This window comes from Micropterus salmoides, unplaced genomic scaffold, assembly GCF_014851395.1.
Source record: "Micropterus salmoides isolate LMB-PRFRI ecotype aquatic unplaced genomic scaffold, ASM1485139v1 Ms_hic_scaffold_8, whole genome shotgun sequence".
Lineage (NCBI taxonomy): Eukaryota > Metazoa > Chordata > Actinopteri > Centrarchiformes > Centrarchidae > Micropterus > Micropterus salmoides.
Window position 1 is genome coordinate 21291442 of NW_024044570.1, and position 20270 is coordinate 21311711.

General features: G+C 39.5%; 4 protein-coding genes across 5 annotated transcripts; 3 read left to right on the plus strand and 1 right to left on the minus strand.

The window, feature by feature from the left end:
• Positions 1 to 645: 645 nt before the first annotated feature.
• Positions 646 to 6297, minus strand: si:dkey-30c15.2 (uncharacterized protein LOC558938 homolog). Of its 2 annotated transcripts, none has more exons than XM_038705697.1 (12): positions 6130 to 6297; positions 4996 to 5039; positions 4158 to 4221; positions 3745 to 3876; positions 2428 to 2532; positions 2284 to 2333; positions 2057 to 2182; positions 1872 to 1917; positions 1649 to 1720; positions 1381 to 1534; positions 1208 to 1290; positions 646 to 1121 (listed from the first exon to the last, which is right to left on the minus strand). In XM_038705697.1, the coding sequence occupies exons 1-12, from the start codon at positions 6295 to 6297 to the stop codon at positions 969 to 971; spliced, it is 1197 nt and encodes a 398-aa protein (XP_038561625.1). In that variant the 3' UTR covers positions 646 to 968. The 2 variants fall into 2 exon arrangements, with proteins under 2 accessions (XP_038561625.1, XP_038561626.1); XM_038705698.1 differs by lacking the exon at positions 6130 to 6297 and adding an exon at positions 5173 to 5310.
• LOC119893491 (ADP-ribosylation factor 4-like) lies at positions 6190 to 11362 on the plus strand. Its single transcript, XM_038705699.1, has 6 exons — positions 6190 to 6376; positions 7234 to 7314; positions 7443 to 7552; positions 8489 to 8560; positions 9747 to 9872; positions 9978 to 11362. The coding sequence occupies exons 1-6, from the start codon at positions 6310 to 6312 to the stop codon at positions 10062 to 10064; spliced, it is 543 nt and encodes a 180-aa protein (XP_038561627.1). The 5' UTR covers positions 6190 to 6309; the 3' UTR covers positions 10065 to 11362.
• A 1951-nt stretch (positions 11363 to 13313) lies between these two features.
• On the plus strand, positions 13314 to 17672 carry zgc:77752 (uncharacterized protein LOC393862 homolog). Its single transcript, XM_038705700.1, has 12 exons — positions 13314 to 13866; positions 13960 to 14040; positions 14390 to 14508; positions 14619 to 14756; positions 14855 to 15126; positions 15224 to 15523; positions 15636 to 15890; positions 15978 to 16094; positions 16209 to 16310; positions 16478 to 16558; positions 16681 to 16791; positions 16891 to 17672. The coding sequence occupies exons 1-12, from the start codon at positions 13676 to 13678 to the stop codon at positions 17011 to 17013; spliced, it is 1890 nt and encodes a 629-aa protein (XP_038561628.1). The 5' UTR covers positions 13314 to 13675; the 3' UTR covers positions 17014 to 17672.
• Positions 17673 to 17898: 226 nt separating this feature from the next.
• Positions 17899 to 20270, plus strand: odf3b (outer dense fiber of sperm tails 3B). Its single transcript, XM_038705702.1, has 7 exons — positions 17899 to 17990; positions 18939 to 19052; positions 19136 to 19339; positions 19477 to 19578; positions 19654 to 19775; positions 19865 to 20005; positions 20088 to 20270. Exons 2-7 carry the CDS (start codon positions 18941 to 18943, stop codon positions 20181 to 20183), a joined length of 777 nt encoding a protein of 258 aa, XP_038561630.1. The 5' UTR covers positions 17899 to 17990; positions 18939 to 18940; the 3' UTR covers positions 20184 to 20270.

Here is a 20270-nt window from a genome sequence, read left to right on the forward strand (position 1 = left end):
GGGCCAGACATTAGTGACTGTCTTATGAGACAGAACCTCTGGTCCAGCTGATTTGTGTAGTACTTCTCTGTTTATTCTCTTTTGTTAAATAAATTCTTCAGAGACAATGGTTTGCTGTAACTCAATTATTTGCTCAGCCCCTCACCAGGAATATAATTTCCACGACACTGCCCATACAGCCAATGGTAAGGAGTAACAACAAGGTGCCTGGAACAAGTCGTTTCTGGAACTAGCGTTTCTGGAACTAGCGTTTCTGTGTCAGCGTTGTCATCACTACCAGCTACAGGTGAGCTGGAAGCTGCAGTGATGTTAATAGTTGTGGTTGCAAACACACATCACAAAGCAGATATTGTTCCTTCTCTTGTCTGCAACAACCCGGCCTTCCTCATTGCTACAACACACTCATGCTCCTGACACTGAACCTATGTCATCGTAGGTGACACGTGCTTCTGAAATTACATAATGGTGACTACCGAGTATGCAACCCTGACTGGTTTTCCATCATTCTTGTCTTGAACTGCAGATTGCTGAGAGACTGTTGCATGACAATAATAAAACAATAGATGTAAAAGCACCTTATCAAACTACACAAATACTGTATATGTGACAAAACATAATAAAAAAGAAACCACGGTGATTCCATAATTCTCTGTGACATATTTTAAATCTCAATAAAACATTACATTACAAAACAGTACATTAATAGCACATAAATATAAAACAATTCTACAATTACTACAGAAGACCCTTTGACCCCATTCATCAACATGGCATCAGTCAATACTTGTTTAAATAGTCTTTGTGTTTCCTTCATCCTTTTCATCTTCAGTCCACAAATGAGAATGTTTTGTGTTTCAGTCTAAACTGTCATGCAGTCATGAAGTGTGCAGGCATGCAGTCAGTCTTCCTCAGTACTGTATGTTGTGCCACAGCATGACAATGTCTCTCAGTGCGTTTACAGTCAACGCTCAAAAGGAGCTCTTCAGTGATTCATCAAAGAAGGCCAGGCGGTCATGTGCTATCAGGGGTGTATTCTCCCCAAGAACGGCCTCCGTGAAGTTGGGCCGTCTCCAGGCGTAAACCATACTGTTCAGGAAGCCTTGCAGGGACAGAGTCGCAGCCTAAAATAAACACAAACAATAGTAAATCTTGCAACTCAGACACCAAATTTTCTTTTTTGATTAGGCCTTGGTCTTCTGAAACTTACCTGTATCACATACAACCAAAATAGGCTGCGTTGTTCAACATTTGTCCAGATCATCAGGGTAGACAGCAGAATGAGTGCAAGAGCTGCAGCAGGAAGATGCACAAGACATCAATCTGACGTGCTGATGACATGTATTATATTAGCTTTAAATGTGCATGTGCGTGAGTGTGTACCTGGTGTCCAGCAGAATAAGATGACCATCACCATATTTCTTGCTGTAGAAAACACTCTTTTGAATCGCCTTCTTGAACGTCCATCTCCTTCCACAGGAAAAAGCCCCTCGTGCGCATGTCTTTCATACCATTTACCAACCTTATAGTAAATGACCTGAAACAAGAAAAAAGAAATGATTATAGTCTGCTTACACATGTGTGCTGTTTATTCTAATGTAAAACTATAAACCATAACTCCAAATTCCTTATGTGATTGCTTATGACTTACAGAGCAAGACCAAAGCACTGGGATCACAACCAGGAAAAGAAAAACTCTGATGAAAATGTCATGGAATATCTCCTGAAAAGAAAAAAAAATCATGTTAGCACAAATGCACATTTCTCAAATACAGTAAAATCATGATAAAACAAATTCCATAAAATAAAACACTGCAAATGAATGAATGAATGTATATAATACATGTCTTAAAAGGAAGTTTAAAGGCACTCACCGTATCAGAGCAGGAATCCCTCCAGACATGCAAGAACAAAATACAACTGAGAAAAAAGAAAAATCACCAGGTCACCAATCAAGAGGTCAACAAAAACACAGAGGGGAGGCAGACCTATTTCTCCTCTCTAGCTTCTTTAAAGCAGTGACTTTAATGGAAGTTAATCATGAAGGCTGTGCGCTTACCTGTTGCAGTATTTGCTGTCATTACGGGCGATCACGTTCCATGATCTGTCAACGACTGGAATCAGCAAAGTAGTTTTTATGAATGGAATGAGCACATATGCCAAGTACATTGCAATGGGGACCAACCTGTGATGTTAGACAAACAGAGATACAGAATTAAATTGTGTACACCAGGGATAAGGCAATTAAAGATGTATTATTTAAAAAGATGCGGTTAATAAACTTACCACACAATAGCATATACTGGTATAGCAACTATTTTCTTCCTACACAGACTCTGTAAACCGGACAGATAGGGAGAAAGAAATTATTCAAATAGTCCTGAGTATTTTTGTACAAATTATAATCTACAAATGCGGTGGACACCTCACCTGTCCACCCTCATCCTCTGTGGGTCTTGCTCTCCACCCTTGGATGGCACTTTTTGACTTCCATGCATAAACCACCACCAGCAGAAATGAAATAAAATAAAATGTCTGGAACAGAACACAGAAACAATGAAATAGGGGTGTAACAATATATTGTGGCACAACAGATAGTGATGCAAAATGTGGCAACGTGCATCATGAAGCCGGATAACTTGAATCTGATCAGTTATGACTTCTCAACAGTACAAATTTGTTTGCATACATGAAATGCTAACAATATTGAGAGCGTAACATGCTGTGAATTCACTTTATCATAACACCCCTAGCAGTCAGGATAAATTTGCTTTCTTGGGCTCAATCTCACTATTTCCTCTATATATATTGTACAATAGCTGCTTGTTCACAGCAGGGTTAGTGAAGTCATAGCTCTTCTACTATTAAGTATGAGCTACAAGTTTAACTGAACTTTGAAATGTAGACTCAAATGTTATATTCCTTTAGTAGTTTATGTTATCTTAGAGATCATTTATTATGTTTACTTGTTGGTTCAAAATAGCTCCATTTCAATGTATATTATAGCCAACAGATTCTCCATCCATATAAAACAATAAAAGCATTTTAAAAGCAGAGGAAATTATAAATTTTAGGCTTGGGGTTACTTTATTTTCATTTCCATCAATTCAGAAATGTAAACTGACCCAGTTAGTTTTGCCTTGATTAAATATTGGACTTTTAAGAGTCTAAATATTTTCCATATCTGCATTTTGAAAGAAACCTGAACTGAATGAAACTGAATGCCACTGCTTTTGTTCCTATTACATTCATTTCTATTTGTTTTATGTAACATCAATATCTAACTCTTATCACTGTAAAATATGATAAAAATTCAGAAAACATATATTTATATTGAAGTTGATTCAGTTTGGAATAGATTTATAGAAACATTTTAACACTTAAAAACTGTTATTAGTGCATTAAACATACAGCACCACCTTCTCAGAGAAAACAACGCAAACATGGCAGAGCGAAACTGCTTATGTTTTGGCTGCTGGAATGACATCCCACGTTTCAGTTACATTCCCAAGTGACTCAAGGAAAATTCTGCAGTGGTGTGAGCAGACACTGAGATTGTGATCAGGTCTTCAGCACTTCAACTAAGGAGTTCCAAAATCTAGGTGGACACATTTACCCAAGTCTTTCAACTTTCCTGTCTTGTTTAATTCAGATATGACCCCTTCCCCCACCAGGAAATAATCTTATAAATGGTTCATTTGTATAGCTAATGGCTTTAATAACAGAGTGAAAGTAACTGTTGCTCACCAGTGACAACGGCAGGCTGTATTGGCAGATGGCTACACTGTTGTCAGTGCGAAATTTGTTCATGACACTGGTGGACATCAGGATCAGAGCAGCTAGGAGGTCTGCCAGGGCGAGCTGCACCAGGAGGTGCACCTGCAAACAAATGCACAAAATGGACTTGCTTCGCTGTAGAACTGTGATATACATAAGAAAACAAAAATCAACATAGTTCCTGCTGCCTTTTGTGTCACTGCAACATTTTGTACCGAAAAACTTTAATCTGACAAGGTGGAGAGCTTCAGCAATTATCAGCTATCGAAAATATGTAAAACAAATATGTGAAGTATGTATAATCCATTAATTAAACACAACATACAGTAACACAAAATCATATGCTGCCAAAAGCACACAAAGAGACATACAGCCTGACTCACCTGTTCCTTTAGATGCCTCCATCTCACTAGTGAAACCACCAGGACAGAAAAACTTCCAATCACACTGCAGTGAATCAGAAATATGTGAAGCATTAAATAACTGTGTAGATGCTGGTGCAAAATGATATTTTAGCACTGCATTCATTTCAGTCAATTTATCGACACTGTGTACAAAATTACTTGCGAGTTACTTGAGGTCGCAAACTTTTGATAATTTAGCTCAGCAACACTAAACCTGAGCCAAGATGGGTTTACTGTACAGGTCAGAGTATCTGAAGATGAGATAGATGTCTATGGCTGACACATGTGACACCTGCATAAAAAGCTGTTAAATGACACATACGTATATATCAGAACACAGAGCAATACTCTGTCCTCTCTCTTATTGTTTGGCTTTCTTAGTCACAAGCAAAAGAAAGAAACCGAGAGACTCATAAACAAAGACCCAGCAGGAGGGTTCACTGAGGTTCACTGACTGACTGTTGCTGACTTTTCAGCAACTAGCAATAACTTAGTGCTGAATATTACATTTTCAGTAAGCCACATACGGGCCAATAGAGCAGAGATGTTATGTAAGAACACTCAGGGAATTCAGAAAGAAAACATTAGCCTGCCTCTTGTTACGTATTGCCTTGTTGGTTTATCAAAACAATCAACAATTAGAAACTGAAATTGTGAAAGCATTATATATAATACACTGTACAAATCATATTTATATGCCATAATCTGGTTACTATACAAACTTACCAGCAACGAATGCCATTTATTTACATCACAATAATATAGCATTCATTGCTGGTAAGGTCAATCAAGCATGAAACGTAAGGAAGCACATTACCTGGGAGTGAGCAACACTATGTACTCAGTAGAGAGAACATCAATCTGAAAAACAGAATTCAAACGTTGTTATTAGAAATGTACCTATTATTTCCCTCCACACAGTTTCCATGCGACAAAGCTGTTTTTTGTGTTCACTTAATGTATTCATGCACAGAGAAGTATCAGATCTACCTACCTGATCTCCACTCAGTACCTCATTCAGATCCATGGTGAATATCCAATTATTAGTCTATTCAACACGCACACAGCTGAAAAACATGTGTCCATAACAGGCCTTTGTGAAAATGTGTTTCCTATCAAAGCACAGCTCTATAAAAGTCTGCACCTTGTCATGTGACTGCTATTTTGACTCCACCTGCTTTGAGTGTGCGTTTAGGTTACAGCACTTTCAAATGGGAATCCCCATTCCGCGTCTTACCTCCAGTCCTTCAAGACAGGAATACACGTACAGTGAGGGAATCATGAAAACAGTACAATGGTATTTCCTCTGTACTATCTGGATTTTCCAACAAAATAACAGATGTGGATTCCCTCATTTCAGAATCAGAATATATAGATATATCAGAAAATAGTCTTCTTTATTGATTCCTGAGGGGAAAATCTTGTGTAAAGTTCCTCACTTGCACACCAAGGCAATAAAGGAATAGAAATTGTAACAGAAAGCTGGTAAGTAAAAATATGAAGAAAATATACAAATGTAAAAATATAAGCAGGTGTGGATAGGCCTACACTGTTTTTACAGGAGGCTACAGTATGTGACAGAAGTGTCCTGATAAAAAGCTGCCATACTAAATGTTTATATCTGCTGTCATGATAATTTCTCTACAATGCATTGACACCAACACCAACTCTCTCAGTGACTCTGAAATAACCAGCTTAAAGAAAACACCAAGCACCCAGGTCACTCAGTATTTTGATAAACCTCTGTGCTACAGAGACATCTAGTGGCAGAAATCGGTCCTCCATTTTACGATGTGTGGGGAAAACAAAACAAAACAAAACAAACACATGTAAGCAAGACCCCATCTGCTTATCGCCAAACGGTGCAGGTTATTTTTGCATAAATACAACAGCTTAAAGTCTGTATGAGAATTTAAAAAAAACAATAGCAAATCATTCCAAAAGTGCTTACTGATGTTGCTGTGTGTTGATAAAGTTGATTCAAACTGATGACGTCGTGGATTCCACGTTGGCCCGGACGTGGCACTCGGCAGTAGCCCTGTGTGGAAATCAGAGAAAACCGACCAAACGTTGCTTGTGCTGTGGCTAATATCAGTGCTCTTTTTCTAGACTCAAACATCCTTGGCCAGTTATGGGGCTCACCATCTCGTCGATCTTCAGCCAGCTCTTTGGCAAAAAACAAATGCGGATTTTGATGGGTGAGTGAAAGCTGTGTTGACGGCTAGCTTTAGTGAGCGGCACGGTTTGTAGCTTTAGCTAGCGTTTGGTTAGTTTAATGGCAGTACAGTTCTAAACCTTTCCCTTTACCTGTCCCAAGTATGAAATTGGGACAGAAGCTGAATTTAAACTCAACAAAGACTCATGTAAATAATTGTTGTTTGTAAAAAAATAAATTTAAAAAAAAGGGTGAAACTAGGTTTCCCACCAAGCATCATCTCATAAATTTCGGGTGCTTGAAGTTACGTTAACGTAACGTCACTGATGCTAACAGCAACTTTATTCCCGAAAGTGGCTTAAAGTTTATTATAGAAATTAACGTTTATTATAACTAAGTTTGCCTTTTTACCGAATAGTCACTTCCTAACAGTAACGTCAGCTTCGTTGGGAGAAAACTGCCGTTCATTTTTAATCTATTTGAAGATAGATATTTTATTAGTTAACCTAAGTCGTTAGACAGTAAGTCGATATGGCGTAACTCCTAATGACGTGTGATTGTCATTGTGTTGCGTTAATGATCAGTCCTGTTTCCGTATAGCTAGGGAGTCATAATGAATGTCCTCGACGAAGTTCATGTTATATTAATACTGTATTAAGATCAGCTTCAGTAATTGAGGGTTGTTTTCCCTCCTACTAATTGATGAAAATCACTCAGAACAGATCATTTGCTTTGTGCAGTCACGTGTAACGTTAGTGTATTGCCATTGCATGTCCTCTGCTGTCCTCCCTATAGGGAAACGCATGTTATGCAATTTACAGCACCTTGTTATCCATAGGTGTAACTTTTATCCAGTCCTGATACAAATGTTGGTTTTTAAATCACACTTTCCCCCTGTAGTTGGGCTGGATGCTGCCGGGAAAACGACTATCTTGTACAAATTGAAGCTGGGTGAAATTGTAACCACCATCCCAACCATTGGTAAGAGATGCACTAACAGTTACTTTTAAGTTCAGTTTGATCATTTCATGTGTACCTCAACATGTTTGAGTCATGCAACTTTGTGTGCAGTGTTATTAAGACCTGTCCCATCTATTTCTCCTTTAAAGGTTTCAATGTAGAGACTGTAGAATACAAAAATATCAGTTTCACTGTATGGGACGTGGGTGGCCAGGACAAGATCAGACCCCTCTGGAGACATTACTTCCAGAACACACAGGTATGAGCTCTCAAGTACTTCCACACAGATCTCCAAGGAAAGCTGCTTCAGTAAAAGACTTAAATCACGCTTTGCTAGCTTCCTCTCCTCATTCATCAAAAGGACATCTACGTGACAGGTGCTGTTATAAGAGTAGCTTATAACAGCACAACTGCTGGAAAGTGAAGGTGGTTAGCGTGAGCTAACAACTCCCTGTGCTTCAGACTCCGGTCTGAAGGCTGAGCAGGACTGGACAAGGCGGGGTCAAAGTACATGAACACACACATTTACAGGATTAAATAACCGACATGGGGAAATTAAGTCTGTTAGAAGCTCTAAATCTCGGTTTCGATTACTTTTCAATTAATTGTCCAGCCCTAAGAACTCGTGTCATCAAAGTATGTCGCTGAAGCGGCGTCACCAACTGGAATAGTGTCAAAGCAGCCACAGATTACACTCAACATCATTTAATTTATGCATTTATTTTAACTGAAGTACTTTACAGCACGTTTGTCAAGACTTTAGTTTGAAAGTATGTTTTCCTCTGGCTACATTGCTGCTGTTTGTGAAAGTAGACGAATATGCATTATTAATTAATCTACAGATTATTTTCACAATTAATTGATTCATTGTTTTGGCTATAAAATGTCAGAAAATTGTGAAAAATGCCTATCACAGTTTCCCAGAGTCCAAGAGGATGTCCTCATAAGGCCAAACCCAAATATATTCAGTTTACAATTGCAGAAGAGCAAGGAAAACAGAAATAATTCACATTGGAGGAGCTGGAACCAGATATTTTTAAATCTTTGAAAAATAACTTAAAATGATAATTTCATTATGGATGTAGTTGTTGAATAAGTTTCTGTCAATTAACTAATGAATTATTTGGCTAATCATTGCAGTTAGAATTTAGGGAAACTAACCACTTGGATGTTGTTGTTTTTTTTCCTCTTCAAGGGCCTCATCTTTGTAGTGGACAGCAATGACCGTGAAAGAGTGGCAGAGTCTTGTGAAGAGCTCTCAAAGATGGTAGGAGTTTAATATGTTCGGTTCAGAATGGACTGCAACGCAATAATAGTTTTCTGTATGCTGTGTTGAATCGTAATTTGACATTGTCATAACATGCAGAGTAGCTGTCTCATACTGTGATGAGGTTTAATCAGAACAAACAATATTGTTCCTTCCTCCTGGCACATGCGGAACGACATTCCCACGCCAGTTTTAACAGAGTCTCATTATGTTTTTCACTGTCAATGGATGACAATCCTTCACACCACCAGGATCTGGGATCTGTATATAGTCAAATTAAAACCTCTATCTCTTTGTTCATGCTTTAGTGCATTGCATGGTTAACCCATGAATTTTGAAGCCACTGGGTAACCAAGCTGAGCAGTGAAGTAATCTGTCACCTTGTGTGGTGCGTCAGTAATACTGACGCAGCCTGTTCATTTTAATGGGTGTGGTCAATGTCTTGATGAGTCACCAAAAAAAGTGTACACACCAAGGTTACATTTTTTTGATAGTGCATTGCATTTTAGATTGTTTTACGCTCAATAATCAGTTCACATTAACAGTCATTATTTTAACTTGCCATTATGGTTACAAGTCCTTTTTTATTTTAACGTTGAAGTGCTGTAGGTCAGTGGGTAATGAGCATCTGAGTAGAGTTTAGTTTTTTTGTAAAAAGCGTGTAAACTGCTTTGTTTAATCAGTCATTCTATTGTTATAATGCTTCTTAAACTGTGAGGATTTGGCTTTTTTAAAGTATATTTTGTGGGCATCATATGCAACTAACGTCCCCGGCCAAGCTTAAAATGGGGATGTTGTGATGACATAGTCAGCGTCACATACCCCTAAGCAACAGGAAAAGCAAATTGCATCTCTGCACAGTTGATATTTTACAAAAACAGTTTTTGTAAAATTTCACTTAGACTTTTCAAACCCTCCACACGACAAACATTTAGTATTATCTCACTGTAAATTCATGTAATGAGATCACAGTTTAATCTGTTTTTAGTGTTTTGGACTATGTCAAGGCATGTTTATTTGTATAGGTCATTTTAACAACAAGGCAATTCAAACCTCCGGTTTGGATGTTTCATAATGTAGCAGAAGATCAGAAATGTATTTTGTCCCTAAACCCATTCAGTGCTTTATAAACCGACTAATGTGAAATCTTCGAATTGATGTTCTAATCTGTTTTCTCTCCCTCTAGTTGATGGAGGACGAGTTGAAAGATGCAGTTTTGCTGGTGTTTGCTAACAAACAGGACCTTCCCAATGCCTTATCAGTCAGTGAACTCACAGACAAACTCGGCCTACACGCCCTCCGCAACAAAACTGTAAGTAATCTACACCTACAGTAAGATTCAGATCTGTAAACTGCCATCATATTTAACTCATTAACATTATCTAATTTGTAATCTGTTATCTCTGTGACCCCACAGTGGCACATTGAGTCAACCTGCGCCACCCAGGGCACTGGGCTGTATGAAGGACTTGACTGGCTATCCAAAGAGTTGTCCAAGAACTAATGAAAGATGGACAGATGAGAGAGAGAGAGAGAGAGAGAGACACTGAACACCACAAGACAGGAGAGAAGGCACAGACATTCAATCCCGAAACATTTGGTCTTCCAGTGCAGATGTTCACTAAAAAGGACATGGCTGGTGGACAATATAATCATCTTTGGGAAATTTTAGTATCTCTTATTTTTTCTTTTGTTACTCTTATTAGAGTATTAGCGTATTATCTCTTGACATAATCTCTTTTTTTCTCCTTTTGTTCTTACATGGCAACAAGTTGTAATAACGCATTCAGTTGCATGTTGCGCAAATGGCCTTTTAGGGAAATTTCATGGAAAGAATGTACAGAGAAATGAGTTGTATTACCACTTGACACATTGGCCCCTGTCTAGGCAGCATTTGCAGTAATCAACCACTTGTATAATTGTTGGACTTGCATTCAGCCATTGTCGAGCCTTGGGTGGGGGATATGATGATAAAACCCTAGAGCTTTGGTGACGAACAGCTTGTACGCTGCCACAAGCTGTTCATCTCCACAACCCCTTGTGGATATTTGACTCCCTTGCAGACCTGACCCTTTGCTCTTCACTGCCTTAGCCCCATGCCAACTCATTTCTGTAAAGGCCTGTACCACGAGATGGAGGAGGATTGCTGTGATTTCACAGGTAGATTTTGTTAGTAGTGTTGAACCATGTGGAACGTTGTGCCTTCTGGTCCCTCTTTACACAAATCTGAGTAATCCTTTCGTTATGCTCTTTGATGTTTTTTTTGCTTTTGAAAGACAATAATGCAATAAGACACTTCCTTTTGTGCTGCAGCGTATGCTGTGGTGCAGCAGAACAGTGTTGAGTGCTTATTTGCGACTTGACTTTGCAACAGGATTTTATCCTGTTGGAATATTAGTGAATTTGTCCTCACTCCTTTTTTTTTCCTTTTTTTTTTTTTTTAATAGCCACCATGAAAAACTGATTTAATTATCATTTCAGTGCTTTATATACTCTAACGGGAAATCTTTTTTAACCTATAAGACGAAGGAAGTGTATTTTCAGTGCAACAAAGTAAAGTAGCATGTTTTTGTTGTTTTTTTGGCAGAGCTTAGTGCTGAGTTTGTTGTACTGTCTGATGGCAAATACTGTATGATATTCTGAATGATTCTACCCCTATTGAAACACAAAAAAACATACCTGCCCTTCAATTTATTCATGTATACATTCCAACCTATGCTTGCAGATGCTGGAGCTGCCACTAAAAATTGCTAAAAATACTTTACTAAAAAGCTCTGAATAAAGCAAATGTTTGAAAAAAAATACAGTTTTTAGACTCCACTCATTGCTCAAGACGGGCAGTTATCTTGGACTTACTGGCTTTTACCCATTGAAAAATATTATTAAAACATTTTATGACTACTGTATTCACAGGTCAAATCCAATCATGCTTTCTTAATTTTCAAAATGTGTTTCATAATAACTCACTAAACAACTGGCATATTTTATTAGGAACTGTGGCTGATAAGGGAAAGTGAAGAAGTGTTTCGCTGACTCTGTTTAGGGCTGTGACTTAAGACAGATCTTATTCCTAGTCTTTGCTTAAGTTCTACCTCCGAAACCACTACACTTCCTAAAATATCTTACATTTTGTTATTACATCTTTAATTACATTAGGGAAAATATACTGCTTCTGCAATCTTAGTATGAATAAGAAATAACAGCTGCCATGCGTCTCTCTTAAACTAACAAGTGGAGAGTTGAAAGCAATATATTTAAAATGCCCATCAATGCTATGTTTGAGAAAAACATTGAGCCTACATGACCTGCACTGTAGTTTACTTTTTGTGTTTGTTGATGTCTCTACTGTTATTGCATTTTATATATATATATATATAGTTATAGCTTGAGAGAACATGTGAGCATATTAATCTATATGGTTCAGTGTATTCTTCATTTTAAGGCCAGTAAATGGTTGTTTACTGAATGAGAGTCTGTTAGCAGTAGATGTTTGCATGGCAGCGACAGTAAACAGGACAAAAGATGCTTTTTAATTAAACTCTATTAAACTTTTCAGGCATCTGAGGAAACTCAAAATAAATGTCAGTGTCAAAGTAACAGCCAGGCTCACACATGCATGGTTTATTTTCGCAAGTAAGAATACTACAAAAGTACATTACAGTAACAAAAAATATTGTGTGCGTTGGAAAGGCAAAAAGCAACGGCATAAATAAATACAGACCATGTCAAAACGTAATGTAGAAGATAAGAAGTGGGGGAACATTTTGTAAAGCAATCAGAGAAAATGTTTCATAATGTAACACTGCTCTATCTTACATTCATATACACAGCACTGTTTGTTTAGTCCAATATTTCCTTTAGCAAAACCTATTTGTATGTACCTGTAAATGTTTTATAAAACATAATTTTATGGTAATTCTGTCTTTACAACAAAGCATAAAGATGTCTTTTCATACTTAATGTAGACAATATCATGTAGGTCTTACCAGATGGATGCTCACCATGGATCCCCAGTATGCCCGCCCTAAATGTGTGACGGTGTTCAAATGTTGAGAGACAAGCATTGTGTTTGTAGGAATAACTAATAATTCCTCATGGAGAATTTATATGCTGCCTTTGGTTTCTCTCAATTAGGAGTTTTTTGCGTTTATAAATCATGTCAACAGTTAGGCCATGACTAAGACTTAGTTAGTTATATCCTTGGTAATAATTTGAAGATGAGAAGAGATAGAGATGAAGGGCTCGTTAAGTGTAGTCACCTCACTACTTTCATCCCCATCGTTATCATTCTATTACCATTACTGCGCTGCAGGGGCCGATATGTCCAGAGCCACTGCAGCAGACCATGATATGTGTCAGTTTTCTGTCACGCTTGGTCCTTAAGACATACATTTCATAGACCTTATGAAGTCAGGTTTTCAAATAGTTTTTTTTACAGCTACTTCTTTGATTCCACTCATCTATAATATATTTAAATCTGTTCAGGTGGCTGGTACAGTAAGCGGTGAGGGGAGAGACAGTGCTGGTGTGTCTGGATATAAGACCTAACATGAACAACGTCTTGTTCGTTCAGAGTAAACACAAACCCTACTGGTGCTGATGTATGAAGCTTTAGCTGGTGACAGGTAATTAGGACATTCATACAGTGTTTATCGGTGAAGGTATAAGCATTATATAATTGGCTTGCTATAATGTGTGAATGTCTGTTCTAATGTATTTATGACAGCTAATCGGGCTTAGTGGAGCTGGGTCAGCGCTGTGTGTGTTTGTGTGTGTGTGTATGGGTGTGTATCTGTAAGCAGCCGGGTGGTCAGCATAGAGGAGCACATGTGAATTCTTCTACTTTCAGCATCCTTTTTCTTCACTTTCCTGCACTCAAACTCTGGAAATACATTAAATGGGATTTACAGAGTCACTACCCTACGCAATCGAAAAGGTAAGTTTTAAATTTATTGATTACATTATATTATACTGGATTATTACAGAACATATTACAGCTCACGCTCAGTGGCAAGGAGGTGACATGAGGTTGCCCATTGGCCCACTTTGGGCACAGTCCTTCACATCTTCAGTGTGATTGCTCAGGCTGATCTTGGGGTTTTCCCCTGGTGCAGGATGATGCCGACCATGAGCTCGCACATACCGGTACCTCAGCCTTCATACACCCAGGCCAGGGAGAACTTGGTGAAGGCTATCCCACCCAAGCTCCTCTGTTTGCTGGGCTGTGGAGGAATAGACTGCCGCTATGAAGGACCAGAGTGCTGGAATCTAAATCAACAGGTCATTCGTGGTCTTTTCTCCTCCTGGTGAGACTATGTGACTCAGTCTCATAGATATTGCTGTGTTGGGAGGAGTAAGCAAGGTTTAGTTTACTGATTATGAACTTCTTCCTATTGCAGGGTGACAGATGACATTATTGCCATGACACGACCATCCAATCATCTGATTGAGAAGTACAACATCATAGAACAGTTTCACAGGTAACAGTTTCTTCTGTGTGTCTGTGCAGTGTGTGGATATGCATGATACACAAAGTGCTTTAGGAATTATGAGCCTTCTTAAAAGGTGTGACAAGGGGCTACTTATTTCACAGCCCCCTGCACACATACAGGTAATTAGTTGAAAACAAAGTGGGTAAACAAATCCAGATGAGGAATGTGTAAAAACAAAATACCTTCTGTCAATTCATTGGGTAAAATGAGGATAAGATCTCTGACAGTACTGCTTTTTAATTTCTTTTTAAACGAGTAACAAGAAAGTTTACGTTTGAGGCATAAACTCAGCACTAGTGTCACCTGTTGCCTTCAAAATGTATGACTTTTCCCCCAGGTTGAACATCAGATCTATCATCAACATGCAGGTGCACGGAGAGCATGCTCACTGTGGACCACCCCTAGACCCTGAGAGTGGTTTCACATACTCTCCGCAGATCTTCATGGACAATGACAGTGAGATCTTGATACAGTAAATACACAACATGGAAGTTACAATTAGGTCCTATAAATGTCCATTATGTCCCTAAAAGCATTCATGTGTGCACATATTTTTATATTTGCAGTCTACTTTTACAACTTTGGGATGCCAGATTTCGGTGTGTCGTCTCTCGTCGGTATAATTGATGGGGTGAAGGTTTTGGCCTTTGCAGTGAAGGAAGGAAGAGTGGCTGTGCACTGCCACGCAGGCCTCGGCAGGACAGGTTGGACTGAACATAGATATGGTATCTACTGTACATGTAAATGCTGTGTTTCAGCTTGTGCACATGTGTTTCTCTGCTGTGTTCTTGCTATTCAACAGGTGTCCTGATAGCCTGTTACTTGATCTACACCCTGCGCATCAGCCCAAGTGAGGCCGTCCACTATGTGCGCGTTAAACGGCCTCGCTCTATTCAAACCCGGGCACAGATCAGCCAGGTGTTTGACTTTGCTCGCCTGCTTGGTACACAGCTGGTCCAATACCCAGACCTCAGCCTGCGGCATGGAACCCCTTTTACCCTGCAGCACTACCTTAACCGACAGACTCTACTGCTGCATGGCCAGGAGGCACGCACCCTCAGACATACACCCAAGGTCATGTCTTTATCATTATACTACATCCGTCATCAACATACCTGACTGTGCTGTAGAACAGTTTCCCTTTCTCACTTCCTCTCGATCATCTCATTAGGTGGTGTACCTTCTGTGTATGCGTCTCTCCTGCTTAGCCCTGGGCCTCCCTGCTCCTCCAGAGGTCCACGATGAACTGGAGAAGAGGTCAGCACTGAGGACCCTGAGCACAACTGTGAGGGAGACCCTGGTGGCCAAACACTACTTGCCCCTACTAAGGGAGGGTCGTAAGGGCTCGTGGGTAGGTTCGGGGTCAGTATCCTCCTGGGAAGAGCCACTGGGATTTTTGGAGAGGAAGAGAGAGGTGCTGATGGACAAACGCAGCTACAGCGACTCTGACCTCAGCAAGATCACAGTAAATGTGTCTGATTTCACATTATTTATCCAGAATTACATAAAGTTTCTGAATATTATCTGTAAAAAAAAAACTGGTCATAGAGTCTTTTCTCACTTTGTTGCATTCTGTCCTGAAGGATCTGGAGTTCAGTCCATACTGCACCCCAGCAGTTGGAAATGAGAGAAACTGGTGTGTACAGGATCTGATGCGACCTGATCTGAGGCCAGTCAGTTCAATCCTTGCCACACTTTCACCAGGCCACCAGACCACCAAAAACGAATATTATACATTCAACATCCCAATATCTGGCATGAGGACAGGCAACAACCGTGCAAAGAGGTCCAAGTGCCCAGCTAAAAAGCCACTTCCCAAATACAGCTCCAACATTGAGGTAACTGCGATTCTTACTGTGAAAACAGCAGATGATGGAGAACACTTTGATGTTTGAGTAAAACATTCTGATCTCTGTCATATGTAGTTGTGCAGAAATCCACATAATCCAGGCCCAACCTCAGTCGCCCGTGCTGTTGCTAAGGCAATGGCAGACCAAGGTCCTCCAGGAGAAACCATTCTGCAAAGGTCGGCACTGCTGCAGGTGACAAACACTGGTGCCAACATGGTTTTCCATCAGAACATGTCACTTGAACATGTCAACAAATGTTGAGCTCTAAAGCCACTGAATGAATACTGTCACTCACCTTTTCAACAGGAGGAGCTGAACAGTAGCGAGTGTGGCTGGGCTCTGCTGGTCACAGAGTCAGATCCTCATGTCCTCAGTTGTCTGTTGTGGACCTGGCTGGACAAGTTAAGGGTAAGTGGCATCAAACATGAGGACATAATGCCAGTAGCATATTCCCAATTTTACAGCGACGGTGAAGTAAAAAATGCACCTTGATGTTGAATTTCAATTTACACTTCCCATACCTTGGTAAACATCTTCCTCTCAGTCTTATCTCTGTTTCCTCCAACCTCATCCAGGAGCCTGTTCTGAGTGTAGAGGATGTAGACAGGTTGAGTTGTGGAGCAAACAGCAGGATGCCTCTCAGTGTGCTCAGGAAGGTAAGGAAGCTGATGTATGATCAGTCATCTTTGACTCTTGAGTATTCTTATTAAGAAAACATTGCCTCTAAACCTCTTTGGCAAAGATTTCAAAAATTATTTTCAATATTAAATCAATACAGCCACAGAGACACACCATCTATTGTCTGCTAAGATGTGTGAGTACGGTGACTAGCCTGTGTCCGCACAGAGAGGACGCAGTGCTGCAACGACTGATGCAGAAGCTTACAAGGGTAAGACAAATGTGGATTCACAGTATGTTAACGTGCGTGTGCTGGTGTGCCGTTAGAAGAAGTTGAGTTCAATAATTGTCTTTTTTTTTTTACCAACAGTGCCCCCAAGAGGAAATGGGAAGCCTTGCAGCTTTGATGAAGGTCCTGAAAACTAGTTTGAGAGAAGTCTTTCACAACTACAGATACCTCTCGAGGTCCTGCAGCACCAATGCTACACTTTGAAGAGCGGCGTCCACAACAGCGGAACAGCAGCAGCTTTTTTATTTTAAAAGATGTGGTATTTGGGCACCTGACTTTGGGCAAAATCAAGAGGTGTAAAGGGCATTTTTCACAGAAGACATTTTGACAAGTCGTAGTGGGAAAAGCGCAGGTGTAAAAGATAAAATTAACAATAGCTAAATTCCATTTAGTTGTTTCAGTTTCACTGTCCTGGTATTGTGCATGTTGGCTCACTGTCACACTGTCATGGCTTACTGGGACACTAGAATAGAACAGAGCCATTGTTAATGTTATCAGTAACACCTTTTTGCTTATTTGCTTTTCCAACGATGCCATATTCAAATGTCTGCTGTGAAAAAGGGCCCTAAGTGAGATTTGGCTTCTGGAGTCCACATCCACATCTTACCTTCCTCTTTACAAAATATCACACATCTTAAAATGGATTAATTTGATTCGTCAGAACACCTCCACATCATATTTGAATTGATGTTTCGTTGAAACCACAATTAAATTTTGTTTAATAAAAAAAGGGTGGGATCGTAGGTCTAATTCACTTACTTCAATAATGACATTGATACAATGTTAACTGTAGGCTAATACATTTTCTTTTATGTCTACTTTCAGTAGTATGTAAGATACTGTATTTTAGTATTAGCAGATTAAATCTGAACAGTGTGACCCTGTGGCCTGTTGTCAGCCTTTCGTACCTAATAAATTATTTACAACATCTGCACACACTGTTTTATGGATTCACATTTTGGGACTTCCTGCGCTGTTTATACACACACACACACACACACACACACACACACACACACACCTCATATTAAGCATTCCTGTCAAAGAGTCATCTCCATGGCAACATTGCCATAGTGAAGTTGTCAAGCACTAAACAATCTGTGTTTGGGTTCAAAGCACATGCTGAGTTCCAGGGATAAAACCTGACCTAGAGGCAAAGCAGGATCAAGAACTTTTATGAGGTAAATCATATATCTATTTATTTAATTTTATTAAGACTAAGACTAGTAACTCAACCAAACTGAATGCAGTCACTGACGTCATAAGTTTGGATGCACTTGTCAGACATCTTGTAGTTTTGTTAAAGACTAACTTACTCTGGGTGTGTGATAAAGATCACTGGTTTTAGTGTAACACTGGTTTCACTTTACCAACAAAAAAAACTGTTGGCCTCTATTGTAGCATAGTAGCTTGCCCAAAATGTATTTCATTAGATGACCTGAATAAGTGACAGTGACTAACGTTAATGCAGGAACTTTCACAGCTGTGTAAATTAGGTGTAAGTTAAAGAAAATGCTACAATAGATTAGGCCAGTAGAAGGATTTATCATTGACTAGCCTGCTGCTTTATTAAAGCTAACCTGTTAACATGCAGTTTAACAAGTGAAGGAAATAATCAACCAAAGAAACAGAGAGGGGGATATTAATTATATATAATAAAATATAAGCGCTTTAGATGTTTTTATGGTTTTGTCTAAATGTTTCTTTGTTTTGTTGGCCTTTATACCTTGAATATTTCATCCAGCTAACTATGCATGTTCATGGTGTTTGAAGTAATAAAGTATCAAACAAATAAACAATTCAAACATATGTTAGACAATGGAATTTCAAAAATAGTCAAATTAGACAATTTTTAACATTATATTTTTAACTCAGGGTTATTTTATATTTGGTTTGAGTAACTTACTGTAAGAATGTTGATGAAGGACAAAACGAATTTGTTGTAACGAGTCCCAGGTATTTGCAGCTCATATTAAGAAGGAATATTTATGTTTAGAGTGGACTAAAATACCTCAAGCACCAGACAGACCCATTAGTAATAATCCAGTTATTGTTCTTTTTCTTTGTAACTTAAAAGTTAATACATATATTTGCTTTTCACAATCCATCTTTCTCTCTCTCTCTCAAAGTAATGGCAAGCACTGAACCTTGGGTTGGGACCTGGAGGCCCCACAAGCCAAGAGGGCCCATAGCTGCCCTCTATGGTAGTCCAGGACCCAAGTATGCACTACCCGGACTCACAGGTACAGCCAAAATGGCCATTAAGCCTTTTTTCAGCACCATTGACATATAATTGACATTCTCTGTCCTCGTTTCCACCATTAAGGTATTTCTAAACACGACCCTACCAAATACAAAGCACCAATGTTCAGCTTTGGGACACGTCATGACCAGGCCACTGCTGATTGCTCGCCTGGACCAAAATACCTTGTCCCCTCCAATATCACCAGGGAGGGTCGAGACGGCACTCCTGCGTTTTCACTCCACAGCCGTCCAAAGGAGCCAGGATTGTTCCAGGCCCCTGGACCAGGTCAGCTAAACTCCTTACACATTAAAATAGACTTTGTAAAAGGACGTGAAAATTAAACACTGCTGATTATCCATCAAAAGCTGACAATATGCCACTTTACCAGTAAGCAATTTATGTAACTCTCCTTGGTGTTTCAGGCAATTATTCCCCAGAGCGTTCAGGAAAATCAATCTTCCGCTCTGCTCCTGCTTATTCTTTATCTGGGAGGAGCAAAGAAGGCTGCAATAACCAAACACCAGGTAAAACATTGTGTCAACTTTATTTAAGCTGTGGATTGAGAAGAATATAAACTTCACCTTTCGCTCATACTGCAGGTCCAGCCTCCTACAGTCTGCCCCCTGTGCTGGGGCACAAAACTGTGGCCACATCTGCAGCTCCCACATACTCACTCTGTGGTCGCAGCAAAATTGGAAGCTTCCATGAGGACCTAAGGAAGGTACATATCCATAATAAAACTTTTTCCATAAAGAAATCTAGAAATCCTGTGATTTACTTTTGTTCTCTATATTTTTGTTTGCCCTCCAGACTCCTGGTCCTGCTGCCTACAAAGTTGTGGATCCTTGTACTTACAGGCAAAAACCTCCCCAGTATAGCATGACAGGCCGCAACTTCTCACCTGGTGAAACCACAAAGAAACCAGGACCTGGTGCATACTATCCAGAGCGGGTAAGAAACCTCATTATGTCTTATTTGATCATCACAAAGTATTGTACATTTTGTCCATTCACTGACATTTGTCTCTTCGTAGGTGACCTTCACAAGAGCAAAAGCTCCAAGCTTCTCGTTTGGACTGCGTCACTCGCAGTTCATCTCACCCCTTATTGTAGATGTGCCAGAGTTATAGCCCCCTTCGTATTGGTACTTGTCACCTTGTCAGGGTTATAACCACTTTCAAGTAACTGAATAAAAAAAAGTCACTAAACAGCAAGAA